Consider the following 24,526-nt stretch of genomic DNA (forward strand, 5'->3'; position numbering starts at 1 on the left):
CTGCTGTAATGTTCTATGTTCAACTGCACCATGACTGACTTTGAAGCTGTTGTGAAAAGATGTGATGTGAAAGATTAGGCCAGTTGTGTTATTACAAAGTCTACTTTTGTCTGTCTTTTCTCGTGATTTTGTTAATCTAAATCTCTATGGCATGTTGCTATGCAGTCTTGACCTATCATTGACTTTCAGCATATCATACAATCTCTTGCCTTTAGTGCAGATAGACAGCCAGAACCTTAACTAGCAAGATGATTCAGCGTTGTGTTGTTATAGGAAGAAGTGTTTTCCTCTAGTTTTTGTTGTAAAATTATCTGTTAGGTCATCTTTCATTACCTTACCTGCAAAACTACTATTGAGAAATTCATGCTGTGATTATTCAACAGCATAATAGATTTTATACCTCCTGAACTTGGGTTCTACCTGGAGAAAGATTTTTGAGTATTGCAACAATGTAAGAGTATAGAATAATAGTGGTGAGAGCAATTTGAGATAATTCATTAACGCATTATAAAATATTAAAACTTTAAGTTTTTATTTTTAGGATAACTTTACTTGATGTCATTTCGTTTGTTAATGTAAAGACAAAAGTGGTTATTTTAATTTTTTTTCAGTATTTTAATTAAAGGGCATTCAATAACAGTTGTACATAGATTATGCAAGTTGATTATAAGAGCACATAGCTGAAGTTGAATGTTCCGGAAGAGAAAAAAGTTATTTGCATTTATAACATCCTTAGTTATTTTAGTACACTTGTTATTCAGAGATTACATTAATCAGTCTTGTGTTATTGCTCATTAGTGAAATACTTCTATCTGTATCTCTCCTTTCTCTTTCTCATACAAGCAATGATAACAAGAAATACTACCATCTGGAAAACACACTGTAACATCAGAATATAATGGAGGTTTACATGCAAGTGGCACAGTTTCCTTGTCCTCACTTTCCATCCCAACAGCCTCTGTACTCGGAAGCTGTCATTTTGACCACTGCCTCATCTTCTTCCCATCATTGAGTTCTGAAGGGATTGATTCCTTTGTTATGCTGTTGTTCACTCTTTTCCCCTCAGCTCTTCACTCTTTGCACTTTCCTGCAAGCATAAGAGATGATGGTAAGATGGCCTGAAAACTTGGTTTTTCATTCTTTCCAAAATACTTGCCTGCCCCACTTTAACTCTTGCCACACCCTGTACATTATACTTGTTTATTTCTTTGATTTCTCTCATTGCATTTTCTCTTGTCTCTTTATGTGTAGAAATTTTACCAGTTAATCATTTCTTGGTCTCCACTGTGGGAATTTTTTATGCCTTTATTTGTGTGCAGGTTACCCTGCCTTTCCAACTCCTTTATCTTAAAAATGCTCAAAGACTCTCTCCCTCAAAAGGCTGTGGAATCAAAGTTCCAAAGACTCTCAAACCTCAGAGAAAAAAAATCACATCATCTGATCTAAATAGACCAATTTAGCAGTGACCTCTAGTTCTAGATTCTCCCGCAGTCGGAAACATCCTCTCCACGTCCACCCTGTCATGACACCTCAGGATTTTAAAGGTTTCAATCAAGTCATCTCTTACTCTTTTAAATTGCACTGAATACAAGTCTAGCCTGTCCAGCCTTTCCTCATTACACAACCCGTGTGTTCCAGGTTTTAGTCATCTTTGAATTACTTGCAGTGCATTTAGATCGTTCTGTAAATATGGAGACCAATACATATATTACTCTAAATATGGTTTTATTAGCGTCCTGTACAACTGAAAAATCACTTTCCTACTTTTGTAATCAATTCCACTCACAATAAATAATGACGTTCTATTAGCTTTCCTAATTATGTGCTGTATTTTATACTAGCCTTTTGTGATTCATGCACTTGGATACCCAGATCCCTTTGAATCTCAGAGCACTGTATTTTCTCACCATTTAGATAATCTTTATTTACATTTGTCGACATTGTACTTCATTTGCCAGATCTTTGCTCTCTCACTTAACCTGTCTATGTTCATTTGTTGCCTCTTTATGTCTTCTTCACAACTTACTTTGTGACCTATCTTTGTGTCGTTAGCAAATTTCACAACCATATGTTTGGTACCTTCTTCCAAGTCATTTATATAAATTGTAAAATGTTGAGGTCTCAGTACTGATCTCTCTGGCACACCACCATTGCATACTGCCAAGCAGAAAAAGATACATTTATGCCAACTCTCTGTTTCCTGTTGGTTGGCTAATCTGGTACTCATGTCAATATTCCCTGCATCATGAGCTTTTATTTTCTGCAATTACCTTTGCTAAATTATCAAATGCCTTCTGGAGATCCAAATGCACTAGATCCAGTGGTTCCCCTTATCCTTTAAGGCTACATGTACACAATTGCATTGTATTTTAAGCCTTACAATATGTAAATGTAATAGCCTGTGAGCAAAGATGAAAACATGAAGGAGTTTTATATTAAAATTACATTTATAAAATATAACCTTATTATATTGTACGAGGTAAGGTTGGAGAGGCTAAGTCTGTATGCATTGGAGTTTAGATGAATAAGAGATGATCTATAACATATACAGGATCCTGAGAGGACTTGATCGGGTGGACCCTGGAACTCCTTGTGGGAAGGACCAGAATTAGGGAATACGATTTAAAAATAGGAGGTCTCCCATGTTGGACAAAGATGAGAAGAATTTTTTTCTCAGAGGGTCCAGTGTCTTTGGAACTTGCATTCCCAGTGGACAGTGAAGGCAGGGTCATTGAATATTTGCAGATAGATTCTTTACTAATGAGAAAGTATTGGGGCGAGGAGGAATGTGGAGTTGAGGCTGCAATCGGATCAGCCATAATTTTATTGAATGGCAGAGCAGGCTCAAGGGGCCCGAGTGGCCTACAATGCTCCTAATTCATATGTTTGTATGTTTACTGCATGTGTACGTATCTATGTAGGGCGAGAAACAGTGTCTTTGTTTCAAGTTGGTGACCTTTCATCAGAGAGTAGCTGCAGAATTTTGCTTTTCAAACTTCAGGCCAGATTGTTGTGCCACTGGAGGGAAATTTGGAAGCAGTTCCCTTGAGCTTTCTGTTCTTTGGTGGTAGAGGTTAGAGAGCTGGTAGATGATGTTGAAGTAAGCTTAGTGAGGCGTTATAGTGTTTTCTATAAATAGTTGTTACAAGCAGATGAGGAGAGGTGGAACTTTTTCCCACTCCTGCAACAGATTTTTTTAAATGATATGCTTGCCACTTCAATGAGTATTTAATTGTGTAGGGTGCTGTGTCTGTGAAAGGCTTACACAGACAGGACTCCTTGAGTTTCTTTAAAAAAAGGGTAGTATTTATTGTACTTGATTTACTCTAAGAAAAATAATAAAAATGCTCCAACTTTCATGCAAGCACACAGATAGCAATAATTTAGAGTTGGAAGGTAGATTAAGTGATGTTTTAGAGTCCAGTGAAGATTCATTTTATCCAGATCTTGTAGCTTGATGACTTAGATGGATCTGGGCTGAGCTCAGTGGTCTCTCGGGATTTGGTATCAAAGTGGTTTAAAGATGTTGTTGATGGATTTATCTTTCCTTCTGGAGACAGCAGCTGCTAGATTAATGTTTTAAAAATCTCTAACTGTGGCACATGGATAGTCAAAAAGCAGATAGAGTTCGAACTTGCAGGAAAGTTGAAGAGAGTCGGGGGAGAGGATGCTGACATGGAGATTTTCTGTTTGTTTCCAGATTGGCTTGTTTTTCCTAGTTCTTAGTTTAATAAGATTTGTTATCGGAAGTCAGTTTGGATCATGAGATGAAAAGATCAATGCTTCTGTCGTCTACGCAAGTAATTCCAAGTCAGAAGTCATTGTTTCGTAATGGGGAATGTAAGGTGGATGTTCACACCTGCTTATGATAAACTGGTTTCTTGGCAGCTCTCTATGCTTAGTATTGAGCTTGAAGAAAGTAAGTCTGGGAACCAATAGATTTTGAGCTGGGTAAGTGCACGGACAATAGGAGGTCAAAGTTCCACAAGTGGTTTCATCCCCAGCAAGGGAAGGCACCCCACCCATGGTCACTAATTAAAAACTTTCTGGAGACTTGAGGTAATTCTGAGTCTGTACAAAAATTCAAAGTCACCGGGTTCTTGACAATCACCTTTGCAGCTGCTGTTTTCGTATTTAAACTCAGGTCAGTGGTTTTTGGCCAGTAAATACGTAGTAATTTTCCATGTAAAGTACGGCTTTGTAACGTAGTACGTAGGGGAGGAAGTTGAAATTGAGTGGTGGAGACATCAATGTAGATGTTATCATGGTCTCTGGTCAGCCAATGAAGAATAATTGCACTAACCCAACAGAAGCGAGCATGCCTAATGAATGACGAACAATTCCAACAGGGCATATTATAGGGAAGTAAGATGGGTGTGTTGGCTGGAGAGCAGGAACATCTCATTGTGTGAATCAATATTCTCAGCAAGCAGTGTGAAGTCAAAAGTATCACTTGCAACTGCTGGACAAAAAATCCAGCAACAACCCAATAATCTGCTGCGTCTGGCAAATTCATGCCAAAATTCCAAACTTAATTGAAAGAAAAATACTTTCAAGTTTCATGCTGAATGATGACAGATGTTTAAGTAAATGTGCACATGAAGCACGTTTACAATATATCACATAGAACATTTCCCACAAAAATTTGTTTGTGCGGCGAAAATAATGTCACTGTAGCTATGTCTCTGGCTAGTTGGTGGTTTTTCTCTGGGATAACACTAAGGATTAAAATTCACAGTCATGAAACATTTCAGCTGTTTCTCCCTATTCAGTTCACTCTCTCACTTCTGTCACAGTTCCTCTACTGCACATTTCATTTATCCTTTTACAAAATAAACTTACATAACATGAGGAAATTGCACAGGCATACCATCAAGGCAGTTGATGGAATTAAAATCTGGAATTAAAAACTAAGCCCAGTGTTGGTAACCATAAAATCACATTGATTGCCTTAAAAACCCACTTGATTGACTGATATCCTTTAGGGAAGGAAATTTGCCATCCTCACATGGTCTGACTTACATTGTGAATTCAGACCACACTGGTTTGGTTGACCGTTAAATACCCTAGCAAGTGATTGTACCAAACTGCAATCAAGTCAAAAAGGAATTAAATCAGATGGAGCACCTGACTTTGATCTAGGAACTGGAAATGACAATGTCCCAGCATGTGCATCATTCCACCGTCACAGTCAAACTGGGGGATTAATCCTAGTTCATTGAACAGTGCAGGAGGACATACAAGGAGCAGCACCAGTCATACCTAAAAATCCCTGTTAACCTGGTGAAGCTACAACATAGGATTACGTCAAACATCAGGAGCAACATGCGATAGACAGAGCTTAGCAATACCACAAGCAATGGATTGGATCTGAGTTCTGCAGCCCCATCTCCAATCACGAAGGGGGCGGACAATTAAATAACTAACTGGAGGTAAAGGCAGCCCAGTCCTCGATGATAAGGGAGCCCAGCATTAAGTGCAGCTATCTTCAGCCAAATTTAATTCACTCTTGATGGCAAGAAATGGCTGAAGACAATGGATACTGCAAAGGCTATGGGCCGTGACAACATTCTGTCAATTGTATTGAAGCTTCAGGATTAGCTGCCTTCCCTAGTCAATCTGTTCCAGTACAACTACAACACTGGCATCTATCTGACAATGTGGAAGATTGCTGAGGTATGTCCTGTCCATGAAAATCAGAACAAATTGAATGAATTAATTACTGCTCTATCAGTTTATTTTTGATCATCAGCAAAGTGATGGAATGTATCAACAGTGCTATCAAGCAGCACTTGCACATAATAACCTGCTCACTGTCACTCAGTTTGGATTCAGCTAGGGTCATTCAGCTCCAGGCCTCATTGATATCTTGGTCCAAACATGAACAAAAGAGCTGAATTTGAGAAGGGAGGTCAGAATGATTGCCCTTGACATTTAGTCAGTGTTTGACTAAGTAAGGCATCAGGAACCCTAGCAAAACTAAAGTTGACAGGCAGGATGGAGTTCTCCACTGGTTGAAGTCATACGAAGATGATGTGCTTGTTGGAAGTCAGTCGTCTCATTTTTGGGGATTTGCTGAAGAGTTCCTGGTGTACTAGGCCCAACCATCTTCAGCTGCTTCATCAGTGACCTAGCTTCTGTCATAAGGTCAGAAATGGGGATCTTCGCTGATGATTGCAGAGTGTTCAGTACTATTTGCAACTCCTCATATATTGAAGCATCATTTATGTGCCTATATGCAACAAAACCTGGACAATGTTCAGTTTTGGGTCATTTAGTGTAAGCGACATTTATGTCATACAAGTATCAGGCAATGATGATCTCCAATAAGAGAAAAGCCACTTGGCACCCCCAATATTCAATGGCATTGACGTTGCTAAACCACCACCACCACCACCACACACACCCCCCCAAAGCTATTATAAGTTCATCACTTACCAGAAGCTGAATATGACTAGCTGCATATATACCATGGCTACATGTAGCAGTTCAGAAGCTGAGAATTTTATGTTGAGGTGCTCACTCCTACTTCCAAATCAGGAATGTGATAGAATACTTTCCACTTGCCTGGTTGAGTGCAGCTTCAACAATGCTTGAGGAGCTTGATACCATCCTGGACAAAGGGACCTGCTTGATTAGCACCCCATTGGAACTCCTGTCAACATCAATGCACAGCAACAATGCTATATACTATCTGCAAGATGTATTGCAGAAACTCACCAGGGCTCCTTCAAAACCACCTTCCAAACCTGAGACCTTTACCATGTAGAAGGACAAGGGCAGCAGGTGCATGGGAACACCACCATCTGCAAGTTTCACTCCAAATCACGCACCATTCTGACTTGGAAATATATCGCCATTCTTTCACTGTCAGTGGGTCAAAATCCTGGAGCTCTCTCCCTGATAGCGCAGTGGCTGTACCTCCACTACATGGAACTGCAGCAGTTCAAGAAAGCAGCTCAGCACTACTTTCTCAAAGGCAATTAGGCCTTATCCTTGATACCCACATTCTATGGAAGCATTTTTAAAATGCAGTCTAACTCTTAACTTCATTCAACTATCTGATGCTTCCTTTTTGTTAATGCTAAGTTTAGTCACTTTCCTGAGCATTTATATTGTTTAAATTGGTGGATAATTCATTTTTTAACCATGAAAAAGCTTCTTTGAATTTTCAGGAGTGGATTAACTGATTGTGAACCTTCAAGTCATTGCACTATTATGTAAACTATTGAAGCTACCAAGAATTGTGCTGTCAACGTGTGATTTTTCTTTTTGCAGAGGCGGCCATTTGGCCCAGTGAGTCTGCATCGACCCTCTTTGACAGATACCTTAGCTTTTCCCACCCTATCCCCATAACCCTACAAATTTACCGTGGCCAATTCCCTAATCTAGAACAACTTAGTATGGTCAGTCCACCTAACCTGCATATCGTTGAACTGTGGGAGGAAACCGGAGACCCGGAGAAAACCCACGCAGATACGGGGAAAACGTGCAAGCTCCACACGGTCAGTGACCCCAAACCTGGGTCCCTGACACTATGACACGGCAGTGCTAATCACTGTGTTGCCTGGTATTGTTTTCAGTGCATTAGACTTTAAAGCACTGCATTGTTTCCTGAATGGTGTTCAGGAATTTGCCAACATTCAAATGTTTGAGGGCAAAGGTTTGCTGGTTTTATTTACAGGGTAAAAAAGAATTGATGACAGCTTAGCTGTGAATGAGAACCTTTTCTATTAATGGATCTGGTGCTGCAATGTTTGTGGATTATTCAAATATTGTGGCAGATGGGGTTCATTGAAGCAAATGCACACCTAAAATTATCTGAAGGAGGCTAAGATGCTTGAACTAGATATTGAATTTATTTTGGTGATTTGTGCCTGTTTGTACTAAAGCATGATTTTCTATGCTGTGCTTTTTCTGCTATTGATTGGTATGCTTCACGCTTGACAGTGAAAATAAAGTTTTGCATTTATATAGCATCTTTCATGGCTGCAGGATGTTGCAAAGAGCTTTAGTCAAAGAAGTGCTATTGAAGTGTAATCACTGGTGTCATGCAGGCAGTGTGATAGCCAATATGAACACGGCAAGCTCCAAACAGCAATATCAAATGAATAGATAATGTATGTTTGCAATATTGTTTGGGGGATAAATATTGGCCAGGATGCTGAGGATAATTCCCCTACTCTTCAATGTAGTGGCTTGGGGTCTTTTTTTTCCATCTGAGAGCTCAGACAGAGCCTCGCTTTGAAGTCTCCTTTGAAAGACAAAGTGAATGAAGTGGCTAGAGAAAGGCATAAACAGGAAGAAAGGACTAGGTTTGGAAGAAGAATGTCGAAGTTAAGAGTTAATGATAAACTTGTGTAAAACTAGTTGGGTCTCAATTGGAGAAGTGTGTGGTTTTGGACTGTTATTGCCATTAGGGGGCTGAAACGTATGTGGAAATATAAATACAAATGAGTAATTGAGATATTTTGACAAAATAATGCAGATTATGACAAAATACAAGAGAGAGTAGTTATTGAGACACAAATTATAAGAACATAAGAAATAGGAGCAGGAGTAGGCCATCTAGCCCTTCGAGGCTGCCCCGCCATTCAATAAGATCATGGCTGATCTGTCGTGGCTCAGTTCCACCTTCCCGCCCTCTCCCCATAACCCTTAATCCCCTCTCTTATCAAAAACCCATCAACCCGCGTCTTAAAAATATTTAATGAGGCAGCCTCCACCACTTCAACAGGCAGAGAATTCCAGAGATTCACCACCCTTTGAGTGAAGAAGTTCCTCCTCAACTCCGTTCTAAACTGCCCCCCCTTTATCTTGAGGCTGTGCCCCCTAGTCCTACTGTCTTTTTTGAGCGGGAAGAGTCTCTCCACCTCTATCCTATCCATCCCATTCATCATCTTATACGTCTCAATGAGATCTCCCCTCATTCTTCTAAACTCCAACGAGTACAAGCCTAGTTTATTCAGCCTCTCCTCATAGCTCAACCCCCTCAACTCCGGTATCAGCCTAGTAAACCTCCTCTGCACTCCCTCCAAGGCCAAAATATCTTTGCGCAGGTGCGGCACCCAAAACTGCACACAGTACTCCAGCTGCGGCCTCACCAATGCCCTATACAGCTGCAGCAATACCTCCCTACTTTTATATTCAATCCCCCTCGCTATGAAGGCCAGCATCCCATTCGCCTTCCTGACCACCTGCTGCACCTGCAAGCTGGGTTTTTGCGACTCATGCACAAGGACCCCGAGGTCCCTCTGCACCGTCGCCTGCTGCAGTTTTTCGCCACGTAAGTAATAGTCCTTCCTACCATTATTCCTACCAAAGTGGACCACCTCGCACTTGCCAACATTAAATTCCATTTGCCATTTCCTGGCCCATTCGCCCAGCCTATTTAGATCCTTCTGCAGACTCTCCACACCCTCCGCACAATTTGCCGTTCCCCCAATCTTGGTGTCATCAGCAAATTTCGACACCCTACACTGGGTTCCTTAAGGAATGAGTAATTAGGATAATTTGCTTAACTGGGAGGTCAATGTTTTTTCACTTTAATCCATTCTAAGAACAGCATCATGGATACAGTTCCAGGGACACCCCAATGTTTTTTCCAACTGACTGATCTTATGAAAAGGCCTCAGCGATTTACAATCGATATTAATGACTTGTTTGCTAATGATACAAAGATGGAAAGGTATGCTCTTCATTGGACAAGGAATGATGTGGAGATGCCACCGTTGGACTGGGGTGGGCACATTAAGAAGTCCACTCCACTCACCTGATGAAGAAGCAGCACTCCAAAAGCTTGTTTTACCAAATAAACCTTTGGACTTTAACCTGGTGTTGTGAGACTTCTTACAGTGGATAAGGAAATGATGCAAAGAGACAGAGTAAAGATGCCATAGTTCCAAATGACCATAGGCTGCTCTCCCTTTTGATTTTAATCTGACGAGCACCACACCTCTGGCAAGGAGCAAGGTTGAGAAGGCAGGCGTCATGAATTATATCAGCTGGTACGAAAATTGAACCCACACTGTTGGCATCACTTTGCATCATGAGCCAGTGAACTCAGCTGTTTTGTGTGTTCCTGTTAGTGATTCCTAAGATATCATAATTATGTTGAATATCTTGTATCTTTTGAGTCCATGCCTGATAATTTTGGTGGACATAAAAGGAATTCAAACTAAGCTTTTGCATCAGAGCACATCAGCTAGACTGCTGAGATAGGTTTTCAGAGAGGTTAGTTGGTTGCAAGGTAAATTAGAGATAAATACAACAGATGTTAAAGGAGTCCTGTAATAACTTTTTTTTTAAATAGACATGTACAATGCTATACTTTCAAATTTGTAATTTTAGGAAACGATCGAGTGTTGCAATTTTGTTTCAGAAGCCAGTTGTGTGCCGCTTTCTTCTTTCTCTGTCCCTGAACAACCAACTCATAAGAAAAATTATCTTGCTAGATTGCCGCTTATGCTGTCTGAATTTAGTTTATTTTGGGAAGATTTCCAGTCCTGTCCCTGAAACTGTTGAATGTTTGTTTCCAGATCCTAAAGTTAATCTGCTTAACTGTCTGCTAAGCAGTCTGGTCAGTTGTTTTAATCATCAAGTGTTTATATTTGTGTATGTGAAATGGTGAGTGGACAGAAAGTGGAGAGGGAGGAGTCAGATTTATTTATAGTTGAGTTGGCTCCAAGATAACATCCCTGGCAATGGAAGATTGGTAATTAATCAATCAATCCTCTGGCAGTCTTAGTAACCTGATAACTGAGTCAGAGAAGTCTGCAGAAATCCTAAGGTTCAGCTTATGATTAGATAGGCAAATTCTTTGTGTAGGTCACTAACAAGGTAAAAAAAAACTGGAAAGCAGGTCAAGGCAGCATCCATGGAGAGAGAAACAAGAATTAATGGGCAGGATTTTACGGTCTTCCTCAGACGTGATGTGAAATTCCTGCCCGAGGTCAACAGAAATTTCCATTGTTGGATCCTCACCGATTCCATGGAGGACAAGGTGGTAGAGTTCTGGCCAATGTTTTAGGTTGATGACTTTTTATCATAACTCCAGCATCTGCAATATTTTGCTTTTGAAAAAAAATCTAAAGTTGATGATAAAGTGAATTGTTCTATCCTAGATGGTGCTGGAATTTAAGCCAGAATAATCCAGGTGTTCAAACTCTCAGCCTACTCTTCTATTTAATTGCTGAAAAGGCCAGTCCAGTTAAGTTTCTCGCCCACTGATATCCTCAAATCAATGATGGTGGAGGCTTCAGCAATCATCATGCCATTATAGATGAAGGAAGATAATTACCATTCCACGTAAGAGAAAATTAAACTATGTGGCTTAAATTTTACCTGTAGTTTGCCAGCCGAAGTTTGGATATTGTACATGTCCCGCACGTGCTTCATTATTAGCCCTATTGTGAAAAGAGCTGAACATTATGGAAACATCAACAAACAGTCCATTCCTGACTTTAAGGTGGAGGGATCGATGAAGCATGTGAAGTTGGGTTGGATAAGGGCACTTCTCTGCAGAACTCCTGAGAAAATGTCCCAGGGAAATGATGATAGGCCTCATTGTAAATTACCCACATTCAGTCACTACTGTATTTATTTCAGTGTAAAGCACATTTCTATAGACCATAAGTGCAAAGCTCAATTACATGTGCTCTCTTTATTATATGGAGCTCTGACTATGCAGTCACATTCACAAGGATGGAAGAGAATCAAGGTTTAATAACAGAAGTCATTACAAAAATAATTTCATTTATGTAGCAACATTAGACTTGTAAATTGTACTCAGTCACTTCACAGGAGCATTCAGACAAAGTGTGACACTCGACTGCATGAAGAAATATTAGGACAAGTGTGACCACTGCCAGAGACCAAAAAATACCTGACACCATGCTGCTGCATGGTGGGGGAAAGACGTCAAACCCATGGAAGTGAACTCATCATGAGCCCCCATCCAAAAGCCCACCACTAAAATGTATACCTGAACTACTTATGTTTGTGAATATAATTTCTTAATTTCAAGTGAAAATCATTGATGAGACCATCAAACATCACAGAATATTCCTGGCTTGTCACTATCTCCTGGATTTTGCAAAATTACTCTTAGGTGCTTGATTCTTGCATCCTAACCTTAGTATACTGGATGTAAAAGAATCCAGCACTTGATAGTGGGCAGAATATCTAAAAACTGGACTGGTCACACTAATTAGGACAAGTGACCAAAGTAGCTCAAAGAGTTACAGTTTCAGGAGTACCTTTAAAGAAAGAGAGAGGTGGTGAGTCTCAGGGAGGGAATTCCAGAGCTTTGGAACTAGGCAGCTGAGACACAGCAAAGAAAATCATTATGGCTGATAAGTTTAAAAAAAGAAAGAGGGATTTGCTTCAGTAACAATAACAAAGCACAGTGTGAATGTTAAATTTTCACTTTGGATAATCTTGATTTTTAAAAACTCAGAATAAGCTGCCAGAGAAAATAGTTGAGGCAGGTACAATAGCAATGTTTAAAAAGCATTTGGATAAATACATGGCTGGGAAAGGATTAAGGGATATGGGCAACACTGGCAATTGGGACTAGCTGGGAGGGCACCATGGTCAGCAGGGACTGGTTGGGCCGAAGGGTCTGTTTCTGTGCTACATTGCTCTATGACTCTAAGTGTGTGCTTCTTATGTGCCCCACCACAAAGTTTTAAAATAACATTGCATTTAAACAATGCAATCTTTTGTAGGCTGTCCCAAAGTAAATGAAAAATCAAAGCAAATGAAAAATGACACTAATAGGATAAAAGTGTGTTACCGGAAAAATGTTTTCAACTTTAGCCTCATTCCTGGTTTGATTCAGCATACATTTATTTTCTTCTCCTCCAGTAGGAGGGTCAGGAAAAGAAGGACATCACAAATAATATTATGTGGAAAGAATCAACCATAAGTCAGTTGTAGCACCCTTGCCTGAGTTGGAAGGTTCAAGCCCCACCCCACAGTTTTGAACACATAATTCAAACTAAAACTTCAGTGTTAAAGGAGTTCTGCACTGACAGAAGCATCATCTTCCAAAGCCTCATCTCTCCTCCAGGCTGGTCTTAAAAGATCCTACTCAAAGATGGGCAGAGGAATCCTCTCTGTATCCAGCCAATATGTTTCCCTCATTTAAGAACAATAATAAAACAGATAAACTCATCAGTATTTGTAGGATCTTGCAGTGCACAAATTAGGTAGGACTTTCCCTTCATTACAACAGTGAATGTACATCAAATTCACTTCCGTATTTGTGCAATGTTTGGGATGTCCTAACAATGTGAAAGATTCAATATAAATGCACGTTCTTCCTCTTCCTAAAAGCAAGAGTCATTTATAAAATGGGGAAAAGTAAAGTCACCATAGTCCCAGGATCTTGAGGGGAAGAGCTGACTAGTGGTGATTTAATCTGAAGATCACCGTATCTCAAGCGAGGGGCAAGGTTGAGAAAGCAGGGCCTTCATGAATAACTTCAGTTGGTATGGGAATTGAACCTGTGTTGTTGATATCACTATGCATCACTAACCAGCAGTCCAGCCAACTGAGCTAACCTGACCCACTAAATACTATACTGATTAAATTACTTCACGTATTTAAATCAGCCAATATCTGAGAGAATATTTGCCCTTATTGTTGATGAGGAGCATTTTACCTCTGGAACTAAAGCTCGGATTCAGCCCAAATTAATCAGATGAACATCTCCTGTTTGGCTCTGCGGGCTCCTACTTTGACAATTAAAGCTTTGATAGTTTTAATCTAATTTCTAGTGGAGGTACGATGGCATGGTAGCACAGTGGTTAGCAGTGCTGCTTCACAGCTCCAGGGACCTGGGTTTGATTCCTGGCTTGGGTCACTGTGTGGAGTTTGCACATTCTCCTTGTGTCTGCTTGGGTTTCCTCTGGATGCTTCGGTTTTCTCCCGCAGTCCAAAGATGTGCGGGTTAGGTTGATTGGCCATGCTGAATTGCCCCTTAGAGTCCTGAGATGCTTAGGTTAGAGGGATTAGCAGGTAAATATGTAGGGATATGGGGCTGTGTCTGGTTGGGATTGTGGTCGGTGCAGACTCGATGGGCCAAATGGTCTCTTTTGGCACTGTAAGATTTCTATGAAGTAGACAGATGCAGTAAGGAAGCTTTAATGTGACATACAAATGTTTATAAAAATTTGGAGGTGAACTTGAGTTACTCACAAGGTATAACACCATTATCATTTGTTGATTTGATTTATTATTGTCACATGTATTAGTATACAGTGAAAAGTATTGTTTCTCTTGTGCTATACAGACAAAGCATACTGTACATAAAGAAGGAAAGGTTTTGAGGATGCAGAATGTAGTGTTACAGTCATAGCTTGAGTGTAGAGAAAGATTAATACGAGAAGGTCCATTCAAAAGTCTGATGGCAGCAGGGAAGAAACTGTTGAGTTACTGTTGAAACTGTTGGTACGTGACCTCAGACTTCTGTATCTTTTTCAATTGCAAAAAAAAGCCAATTTCGACAATGAGTGAGGCCACTTCAAAAAATGAGTGGAGTTTTCCTGATAGTTGTATAATAATTATGTTTATTGTGCATGCAGGTAGCAGGCATTAACTGGACATTCACTTGAGCCCCCTATAAATAGACACGACCTTAAAACATTAGTGGCTGAGTGAAGGTGATTTATGCTTGCAATGTGTAACTCTATATCATAGAATCATAGAACCCTACAGTGCAGAAAGAGGCCCTTCGGCCCATCGTGTCTGCACCGAACACTGTCCCACCCAGGCCCTACCCCCATATCCCTACACGTTATACCCACTAATCCCTCTAACCTACACATCCCTAGACAGTTTCTTAGCATGGCCAATCAACCTAACCCACACATCTTTGGACTGTGGGAGGAAACCGGAGTACCTGGAGGAAACCCACGCAGACACAAAGAGAATGTGCAAGCTCCACACAGACAGTGACCCGAGCCGGGAATCAAACCAGGACCCTGGAGCTGTGAAGCAGCAGTGTTAACCACTGTGCTACTGTGCCACCAATATAGTGTAAAGATTGACTCCAATTCTATCCTTCACCAACCAGCTTTCTGGATCATCTTGATTTCTTATTATTTCAGTACCAGTGACTGATGGAAGTACAAATAAAGATATAATTAATAGTGTTTCAGATGCACACATTAACCAGTACAGTAGTAGAAGTAAAGTGGAGTACATCAATTTACAATTTTTTAAACTAGGTTTGGGCTTGAGATGTTCTGAATAACACCAGGAGTTGTTGGAATTATTGCAGCAAAATTATCCAACCTTTTTCCATTAAATAATTTGCCAGTGTAATGGATTTCAGATATAGATTGCAATAAGCTGCCCCTCCAGTCTCTATCAGTTCACCAATAGGAACAACAGGGTTAGAGATGTCAAATGATAACAAAATACTCATCAAGATTATAATAGTTTGGTGAGTTACTCACAAGCTAGAACATCAATTTCATGAGAAAGGGGTGAGGCAGAGATCATCTGTGGTTCCTGAGAAAGCCCTTTATAAGGAGTAAATATGTCCCCAGGTGATTCATCATCTGCATCCTGCTCCAGTCTATAATTTCCTCATAGTGATCAAAAACAATACACCCTGTTCCCAACTCATCTTACTGGTTGTTTGCTCAGACCACACTCAGTGATGTCCAATCTTGGTGTGCTACTTAATCCAAAGTCAAATTTTGAACATTACTGAGAGATTTACTTCCACTCTACAACATCACCCAACAGGTTTCTCTTTGTGCTCTCAGACTACCTTTAATACCTGGGTGGTAAAAAAGAAAATCTCTACTGTTATCTATCACAAACTCTAGTGGAGTGAAAAGAGATGGAAAAATGCTTTTCTAATAACTATAAGAATATTCTTATAAAAATAAAAATTTTCATTAAACAACGACAGGCAAAAGCAGGTTTATAGAGAAATGATGTATCACACAACCCAAGAACATAATACTGCTGTCTCACAATAAGTTTCTTCACATACTAGGTGTAGGAGGATGCGGCGGCACAGGCTCGTTGGGCCGAAGGGCCTGTTTCCCGTGCTGGGTTGTTCTTTGTTCTTTGTTTGTACTATCCGACCTCATTTGTTCTTCAATGTTTGATCAGTGCCTCCTCTACACTGTCACAGCATCACTTGCATAGTGGGGCTGCCCAACGCACAGTTTACTGGATATACTGCACTAAATTCTGAAGGTTACTTCAAAAACACCTTCCTCCCCAAAATCTTTATTACCAAGAAGAGCAAGAGCTCTTATTGTCTCAGTTCATCTTCAAGTTCTCCCCAGATAATACCAGCCTGAATTGGACATTTTCCACTGTCCTATCATTGGGCTTTGGTCATTTTCCTGGGAGTCCCTACCCTTTTTTTTTCTCATTATTGTTTGTTTTTCCTATTAACATGTGGATTTTCAAGGAACTATTTGAAGGAGGAAACTGGACACCCAGAGGAAACTCATGAAGATACAGGGAGAATACACAGAGTCACCCAAGGCTGGAATTGAACCTGGGTCCTTGGTGCTGTGAGGCAGCAGCACTAACCACTGTGCCACTGTGTTGCCCTAAGTACAATGTAGCACAGGCTCATTTAAATGTGAAAGCTTCCCATACATTTCTAACGAAGGCCAAAATTCCCTTTTTAACACACCCATTCTTGCTTCCATCAGCATTTGATACTGATAGTGTATTTGGATCTGGTTAACATGTCTTCATTTACTAATGCAAATCAATGAGAGCAGGAACCTCTTGCATCTCTATCGGGCACCTCTTGAACTCTTCTGTATAGGTCTCATCTGCACTTAAGTGGGTCCCAACACTACTGGTACAGTTTGGTGTCTTGATACACTGAAGTGTGAACTTTTGTGAGAACAGGAACTGTTAATCAGGGCTGTTAGCACTTTGTGGACAAAGCTGGGAATGGAGACTTTTTAGTGCATTAGTCACTGAACACATGAGTAAAATGGGTGGAGGAAGAACACCGCTCACGCATAGAAGGGGAAAGAAGAAAATGAGGGTAGGAATAGGGTAGTGGTAATTTCACTGTATTCATAATCCAGAGGCCCAAGTGAATGTTCTAGTGATATATGTTTGAAGCCCACCACGATAACTGGTGGAATTTGAATTCGGTTAATAAAATCTGGAATATAAAATAGTCATTGTAATGGTTACCATGACTACTATCATTAACTGTTGTAAAGACTGTCTGGTTCACGAATGTCTTTAGGAATGGAAATCTGCCAATCTTACTGACCTGGCTTACATGTGACTCCAAACTCACAGCAGTATAGTCACCTCATGTCCTGCCCTCTGAAATGGCTTAGCAAACCACTCAGTTCAAGGGTAATTAGGGATGGGTAACAATTGCTGGCCTTGCCACAGAGACCCATGATTTCATGAAAGAAAAGAAATACATCTCCAGTTGCCCAAAGAGATTTGAATCGAGCTTTGATGGTTCTCTGTGCTGACACTTACGAAAAATGGCCAGTGTACAAGGAATCTCTGTATATGGCTTTGATTTACCTTGAGTTGCTACTTCCAGACGGAAGGGATAATTGGACTGGAGATGTAAAAGAAAGATAATTCTTTGCCTTTTGGTATTAAATTTATGTTAGACTGATGCTTGGTAACTAAGTTTGATGCTTTCTCTATTGAGTAAACATGCCTCAACAACAGAAGATTAATATTTGTGGAATCAAGAACGTCATCATTTGGCAGTAAAGAACTGATTGTAGGAATTTTTTCAGAACCAGTCTCCAGTAGTTTTGAAAATGTTGGTGTTGATTGTCATGTGCTTTTTTTTATCTTTAGTAAAAAGGTTATAATGCTTATTTTGTGTTTATTCATTTACAGCTTTCCAGTGGAAATCCATTATATGAAAAGTATTATCGTCAGGTAAATGAAGCTTTACTTACTTCAGAGCATGTGACAATAGTCCTTCTAAATCTTTGACGTGTAACTGCACAGACCATTTTAACAATTTTTTGTTATAATAAATATTTGAATGTTTTGTAAATTAAAAAATGTCATTTTAATCTTAAGTTTCAAAATTTTTGTGACATTGTTTGCCTACACAACAGCCTCCATGGATTGTTTCAGAGATCTACACTGTAAATTCTACATAGTTCTGTTCCTCTTATCTTTATTTTCTCTCCTTATCTGAAGGCACTAATTCAAGTAGTGGTATATTTTCACTGTTGCTGTAGCTTTTGGTATCTTGCCCAAATGACTACATCATACATGTGTCTAGACTGTGAATAGCAGCAACCTATTCAACCATAAAGAACATCTGCAGAGTCCAACCCTTTTGCTACGTATCCTCACATATGCACTTTTTAGCAACGGTCAGTGGATAGCAATCATGAGTGCAAAATCTGGCTGATTATTTTTCTACCTCCTCTGTGGGCCAAGAGTACAGAGATCAGTTCTACACCGGTGATGCCAGCGATTAGAAATAGATTTGAAAGAGAGACATGAAACACTGGGACCATTTTCATTGGAACAGAGAATGCCAAGAGCAGAATTAAGAAGGTTTTTAAAAATTATATTGGGGTGTGATCGAGTGAGAAAGGAAAAACTAATTAGTCTTGCTGGAGAGATGATAAGGAGGAGTCAGAAATTTAAAACTGTCACCTGAAGAGTGCAGAAGTTTAGGAGAGATTTCTTAATGCAGTTGATCAGTTGGTGGAACATGGACGACTTTGAAAGCAATTGAGGCAGAGGCCAATGGGGTTTTTAAAATTTATTCAGGGGGATGTGGGCATCCTTGTCCGGACCAGCACTTATTGACCATCCCTAATTGTCCTTAAGAAGATGGTGGTGAGCTGCCTTCTTGAACTGCTGCAGCTTCATGCAGTGTAGACACACCCTATGTAATACTGTTAGGGAGGGAGTTCCAGCATTTTGTCTCCGAGTCAGGGTGATGAATAGCTTGGGGAGTACTTCCAGATGGTGGAGATTCCATACATCTGCTGCCTTTGTCCTTCTAGTTGGTAGAGGGTGCGGGTTTGGTGAGTTGCTGCAGTGCATCTTGCATATGCTACACAGTGCTGCCACTGTGGTGGTGAAAGGTGTGAATGTTTAAGGTGTCATTCAAGCTGGCTGTTTGTCCCGGATCATCTTGAGTGGTGTCGCAGCTGCATGCTTCCAGGCAAGTTGAGACTATTCAATCACACTCCTGACTTGCGCCTTGTTGATGATGGACAGGCTTAGGGAAATCAAATTCCTAGCCTCTGACCTCTTGTAGTTACAGTGTATAGGCATGTCAGGTGGCAAAGGCCAAAGGGAAATTTGAAATAGCTGTCAAAATGATTTTTGCAATTTGTGTATTATGAGGGGGTTTTCTGAAATCAGAAAATGTGTATTTACCAATTGTGATGATTTTATATTTCAATAAACATTTGTTAAAATAATGAAGAAAATATAAAAATACACTTAAACACAATGGCTTTACACAATTAACAATACTTTAAAACAGTTCCAAATGATCTGAATTTAAACTATACTTTTAACCTCCCTTTTCCGATTGGCAATAATCCTTGTAGGTTTTTGAATTGACAGAATCCAGTAATTTTACCATGCAATTCCCTTTTGCCCATGGGTGTCCTCTGAAGCTGACAGCAACTGGTTTTCTAGGTCTGGCCTACTCCACACATATTATGGGAAATTGTCTTTTGCTACACATTGTCTTTTGGGTGATTTAAACGGCTACCTGTTCACACAGGCTTCAGTGTTTTCTTAAATGCGTCCCTTCCCTTTGATCTTTCTAACCTTTATTGTTTCATATAGTCAGAAGTTTGCTTTTGCCAGCTGTAATAATTCCTGTTTACCAGTTAGGTAAATAACAACTGCAACATTTATTTACAAATTACTATAACACAGAAACTTGTAACCTCATTCCTGCCGGTCAGCTTTTGAGAAGGTTCTGGAATATAAACCCAAGCTCACCAGGGTGATTCTCCCTGCCCCCCTATTGGTTCTCTGGGTCATATGACCCTTACTCTGCAGATGGATCCTTAAAGGAATAATCACCACACCAACATTGATCATACCCCTTTAGTTTTAGAAAGTAAACTTGGCTTACCTTTGCCTCACTTGCTTACAAGTTTTGCAGCTTGCATATGTTCCCCTTTGAACTAAAACAACTTAATTCAAAATTACTTATTGCCTTGTGTAAATCCATATTGAAGTTCCTCTTGGTTCATTAACATGTCAAAATCACTTCTTACTAATGTTTATACCCCTGCATTTTCTATCTCTTTATCCAATTGCATGGATACATCCCCACCAGCCTGTTTTCCAGTATATATGAAATATGACAGGGATATTACCAAAATAAAAAATATTATAGTTCCTCATTTTCCTGACAGCAGATATATAGAGAGACAGCTAATCCAGATCAATATCTGGTCAGTAGTAACCCCAAGACTGTGATAGTTGGGGAATCAGCAATTTGTAATGCCTTGGAGTGTCAAGGGGAGATGGTCAGATCCTCTCTTGTTGGAGACAGATATTGTCTGACACTTGTGTGACATGAATGGTACTTTGTCACTTATCAGTCCAAACCCGAATGTTGTCCAAGTCTTGCTGTATATAGATATGAACTGCTTCAGTGAATGAGGAGTTGCTGAACATTGTGCAGTCATCGGTGAATATTCCACTTCTGACCTTATGGAGGGAAGGTCATTGATGAAGTTACTAAAGATGATTGGGCTCAGGACACCACCCTGAGGAACTCCTCCAGTGATGCCCTGTGACTGAGTTTCAAAAAGATTAGCCAAATGAGACAAAGGTTAGATGGCAGAAAATCATAAAATCAACAGCAAAAGCAACATAAATTTTCCACTGCAATAAACTGGCAACTGAACAGACTGCCAAGTATAATTTTAGATCATCAGATTTGGTGGCAATAGCCGCTGTGCTGTTTTGATAAAGTGCCAAGAATGCACAGGAATCCTGTGATGGAAAGTAACCCCCAAACGTTAACATACAAATGAAGAGAAGTGAAACATATTCAGTGAAGCTCTACATGCAGAACAGGAAAATATTACTCCCCATTTTAATGATTTAAAATCTATCTTCTGAGAAAATGTGTCATGTTTAAGTTCTGTGTAAAAGATTGTCTGCCCCAAGAAATCACGCAGTTTATTGTCCAGTATTTAGATTGATAATCACTGCTGGAAAAGTGCATGGGAGCTTTAGTGTTGACAAGATCAAGCACCCTGCAGTCTGTAATGAATATAAGATTTTATAATGTGTCTCTTTAAATTGAAGTTTACAAAGGAGCATATGCTCTCCTAGTTCTGTCCAACGATTAGCTGATGAGATGTGGTTACCGTGGGGACTGAAGGACCAGGTCGTGTGGTTTTGAAATCCCCTTTGCCATGGGTAAATTTACAGACTTACAGGCTATCTGATTTTGAAAAGCTCTGGGCACAGTGTGTGTCCTGGAAAGAAAGAAAACTCCAGGTACTGTGATCAGCAGAGGGAAAATAGCTATCTCCGTTAGCTAATAGACAGAATGCACTTCTCCAGTTGGAGAGACTGAACCCATAGAAATTTGACGATGCTGGAAGCTTTGTTCTGGCATGGCTGGGGGAAGGAATCTCAGGAGTGAATGAGCAATGCTTGGGTTGCTTCAGGATTTCCGGGAGACTGAGGGAAAGGGCCTTCAAGGGTCACTAGATATTCTGACTCAGTAAAGCAAGAAAATGTGAGCCTCTTCAAATGGTTCATGTAAACACTGCAATTCTGTGGAGTACGTGCTATATAAATGAGGTCTGAGTTTTTTGTATCTGTTAAGACGCTAATTAAAAAAGAACTTTATTTATTAATGTTACAAGTAGGCTAACATCAAACTGCAGTGCAGCTACTGTGAAAGTCCCCTAGTCACCACGCTCCAGCGCCTGTTCAGGTTAAAGTGAGGGAGAATTTAGCATGGCCAGTGCATCTAACCAGTACGCCTTAACCCACGCAGACACGGGGAGAACATGCAGACTCCGCACAGCCAGTGACCCAAACCAGGAATCGAACCTGGGTCCCTGGTGCTGTGAGGCAACAGTGCTAACCACTGTGCTGCCAGATGTCTTTTCTGTATTTAGTGTATTAGTTGCTGTTTAAGCATTCTTTAGTTAATGCTGATTTTGTTTTGTTTCTTGCAGTGAAAAGTCTCAAAATGTAAAATCTTGTCCTCTAATCCTTTGAGTTAGTCACCAGGAATTCAAATCCCTTTTTTAAAAGATACTGGTCTCTACCTGGATCATAACAAGTTGAATAGCTTGTTAATATCCAGCATCAAAGCTCACAAGAATAATGGGGAATTAGATCTGTACTGGACAATGCCTGGCACCAATGGAGCGACATCTCAGCAAAAGCCAACACTTCGTGGAAAGAAACTGCTAAATTGGGAAAAAAAAATCAAAACTTCGTGAGGCTCCTACATACTGCAGTTTCTATAGATAGAATCTAAGAGAAATCAATGGTGAAATTGCCATTAGTTCTACAACATGTATTCTAACAATTCATAAAGGAGCAGCACCTGACTGGTTCTCTCACTATCCACCACTAATCCCTGTACCCCACCAAAAAAAATTATAAGACAACTTATTAATTTGGGCATCAGACCTGGCTGTTGAAGGATATTGAATAAATTCAAATATGGCTGTACTCCTTTGATCTTTGTATGCATGTGGAACAAAGGGGAATCTTAAAATTCAGAACCAATTAAATAATCAAACATATATCAGAAGTTTAGATGTGTGGTTATGTTGACTAGGAAGACAATGTCAAATTCACCAGAGTAATGAAAATCAAGGATCTGAAATACATCATCAACAGCGTATTAAAAATCTGGTTAAGTATTTTGTTCAGGGCTTCATAATGAAGTTGTTTCATTAATTATTTTTCTGTCTCTTGTCCTCAATTATTACAGGCATTTAATAGAGAATGATTAATCATATCTAAAATGAATATAACTTGTGGGAGCTTTATTGTGAAGAACAGACACATTGAAGAGGTGATGGCATTTTAGCTTGGATAACAGAGTTCCCCCAATTCAATAACAGTAGCACCTCAGTCATGAATTAGCTGATCACATTTGAGGAAAAAGTATCACAGTGATATATAGCCCAAAAAGGGCCATTTGACCACTTTGTGTTTGCTAGAAACAGCCCACAAGACATCCCAATGCTTAGTTGCTCCCCATTTAGAGCTGAACTCAGAGGTGAGGTGAAAGTGATTGTCCTCATCTTCAAGGCAGCATTTGACTGAGTGTAGCATTAAGGAGCTCTAGCAAAGCTGGTGTCAGTTGAAATCAGAAAGGAAACTCTCTGCTGGTTGGAGTCATACCTAACATAAAGGAAGGTAGTTGTGGTTGTTGGAGGTCAATCATCTCAGATCCAGGACATCACTGCAAGAGTTCCTCAGGGTAATATCCTAGGCCTAGCCATCTGCAGCTGCTTCATCAATGACCTTCCTTCAGTCAGAAGATGTGGGATGTACACTGAATTGTGTACATCCCACATCTACACTGTACAATATTCAGCACCATTTGTGACTCCTCAGATACTGAAACAGTCCATATCTACACGCAGCAAAATCTGGACAATATCCAGGCTTTGGCTGACAAGTGGCAAATAACATTCATACCTCAGGTAATGGCCATCTCCAACAAAAGAGAATCTAACCACCGCCTCTTGATGTTCAATGGCATTACAATCACTGAATCTCCCAGTATCAACATCCCAGGGGTAACCATTGACCAGAAGCTGAACTGGACTAGCCATATAAATATTGTGGCTATTGGAGCCAGGCCAGAGGCCAGGAATCCAATGGTGAGTAATTACTTCCTGACTACTATTTACGAGGCAGGGGAAGGATGGAATGCTCCCTGCTTGCCTGGATGAATGCAGCTCCAACGACATATACAAAGCTTAGAAACTAGATGCAAGAGTAGGCTGTTCAGCCCTTTGAGTCTGTTCCACCATTCATTTTGATCATGGCTAATCATCAAATGCAATGTTCTGATTTTCCCCACTCCCCCTCCCCCATATCCCTTAAGCCCCAAGAGCTATATCTGTAGAAAAGAGCTTGACACATTCAGGACAAAGCAGCCCACTTGCTTGGCAGTTCATCCACAAACATGCACTCCTTTTTCCACTGATGCAGAGTGGCAGCTCTATGTACCAGGATGCACTGCAGGAGCTCACCAAATCTTCTTAGACAACACCTTCCAAGTCCATGACCACTACCACCCAGAAGGACAAGGGCAGAAGACAATGCTTGCAATTGCTTTGTGTGATCATTTATTAACTTGTAAGGAAATAATTGCTTTATGTACGTAAATATTTTTGGGATTGCAACCAACTTTTAATTATTTGCTTTCAGTTTCATTCTAAAGTTAACCATTTGGAAGTGGATGGTATATTTGAACGCATGCTGGTAAATCTACTGTTTGTGAACAGCAGCTTTTTGTCCCTTTGTTCATTTACTTGGCCGACATCTGCTC

At 40.1% G+C, this 24,526-nt stretch overlaps 1 protein-coding gene across 1 annotated transcript in view; it reads left to right on the forward strand.

Annotated features, from left to right (window-relative positions):
• Positions 1-24,526, forward strand: part of eps15 (epidermal growth factor receptor pathway substrate 15) — a 139,732-nt gene that overhangs the window by 16,939 nt on the left and 98,267 nt on the right. Inside the window, exon 2 of the mRNA XM_080195481.1 lies at positions 17,875-17,916. Within this exon, the coding sequence (XP_080051607.1) occupies positions 17,875-17,916 (42 nt within the window). The remainder of the gene's footprint in view (positions 1-17,874; positions 17,917-24,526) is intronic.

This window comes from Carcharhinus amblyrhynchos, chromosome 9 (genome assembly GCF_965287045.1).
Source record: "Carcharhinus amblyrhynchos chromosome 9, sCarAmb.v2.hapA, whole genome shotgun sequence".
In the NCBI taxonomy this organism is placed as follows: domain Eukaryota; kingdom Metazoa; phylum Chordata; class Chondrichthyes; order Carcharhiniformes; family Carcharhinidae; genus Carcharhinus; species Carcharhinus amblyrhynchos.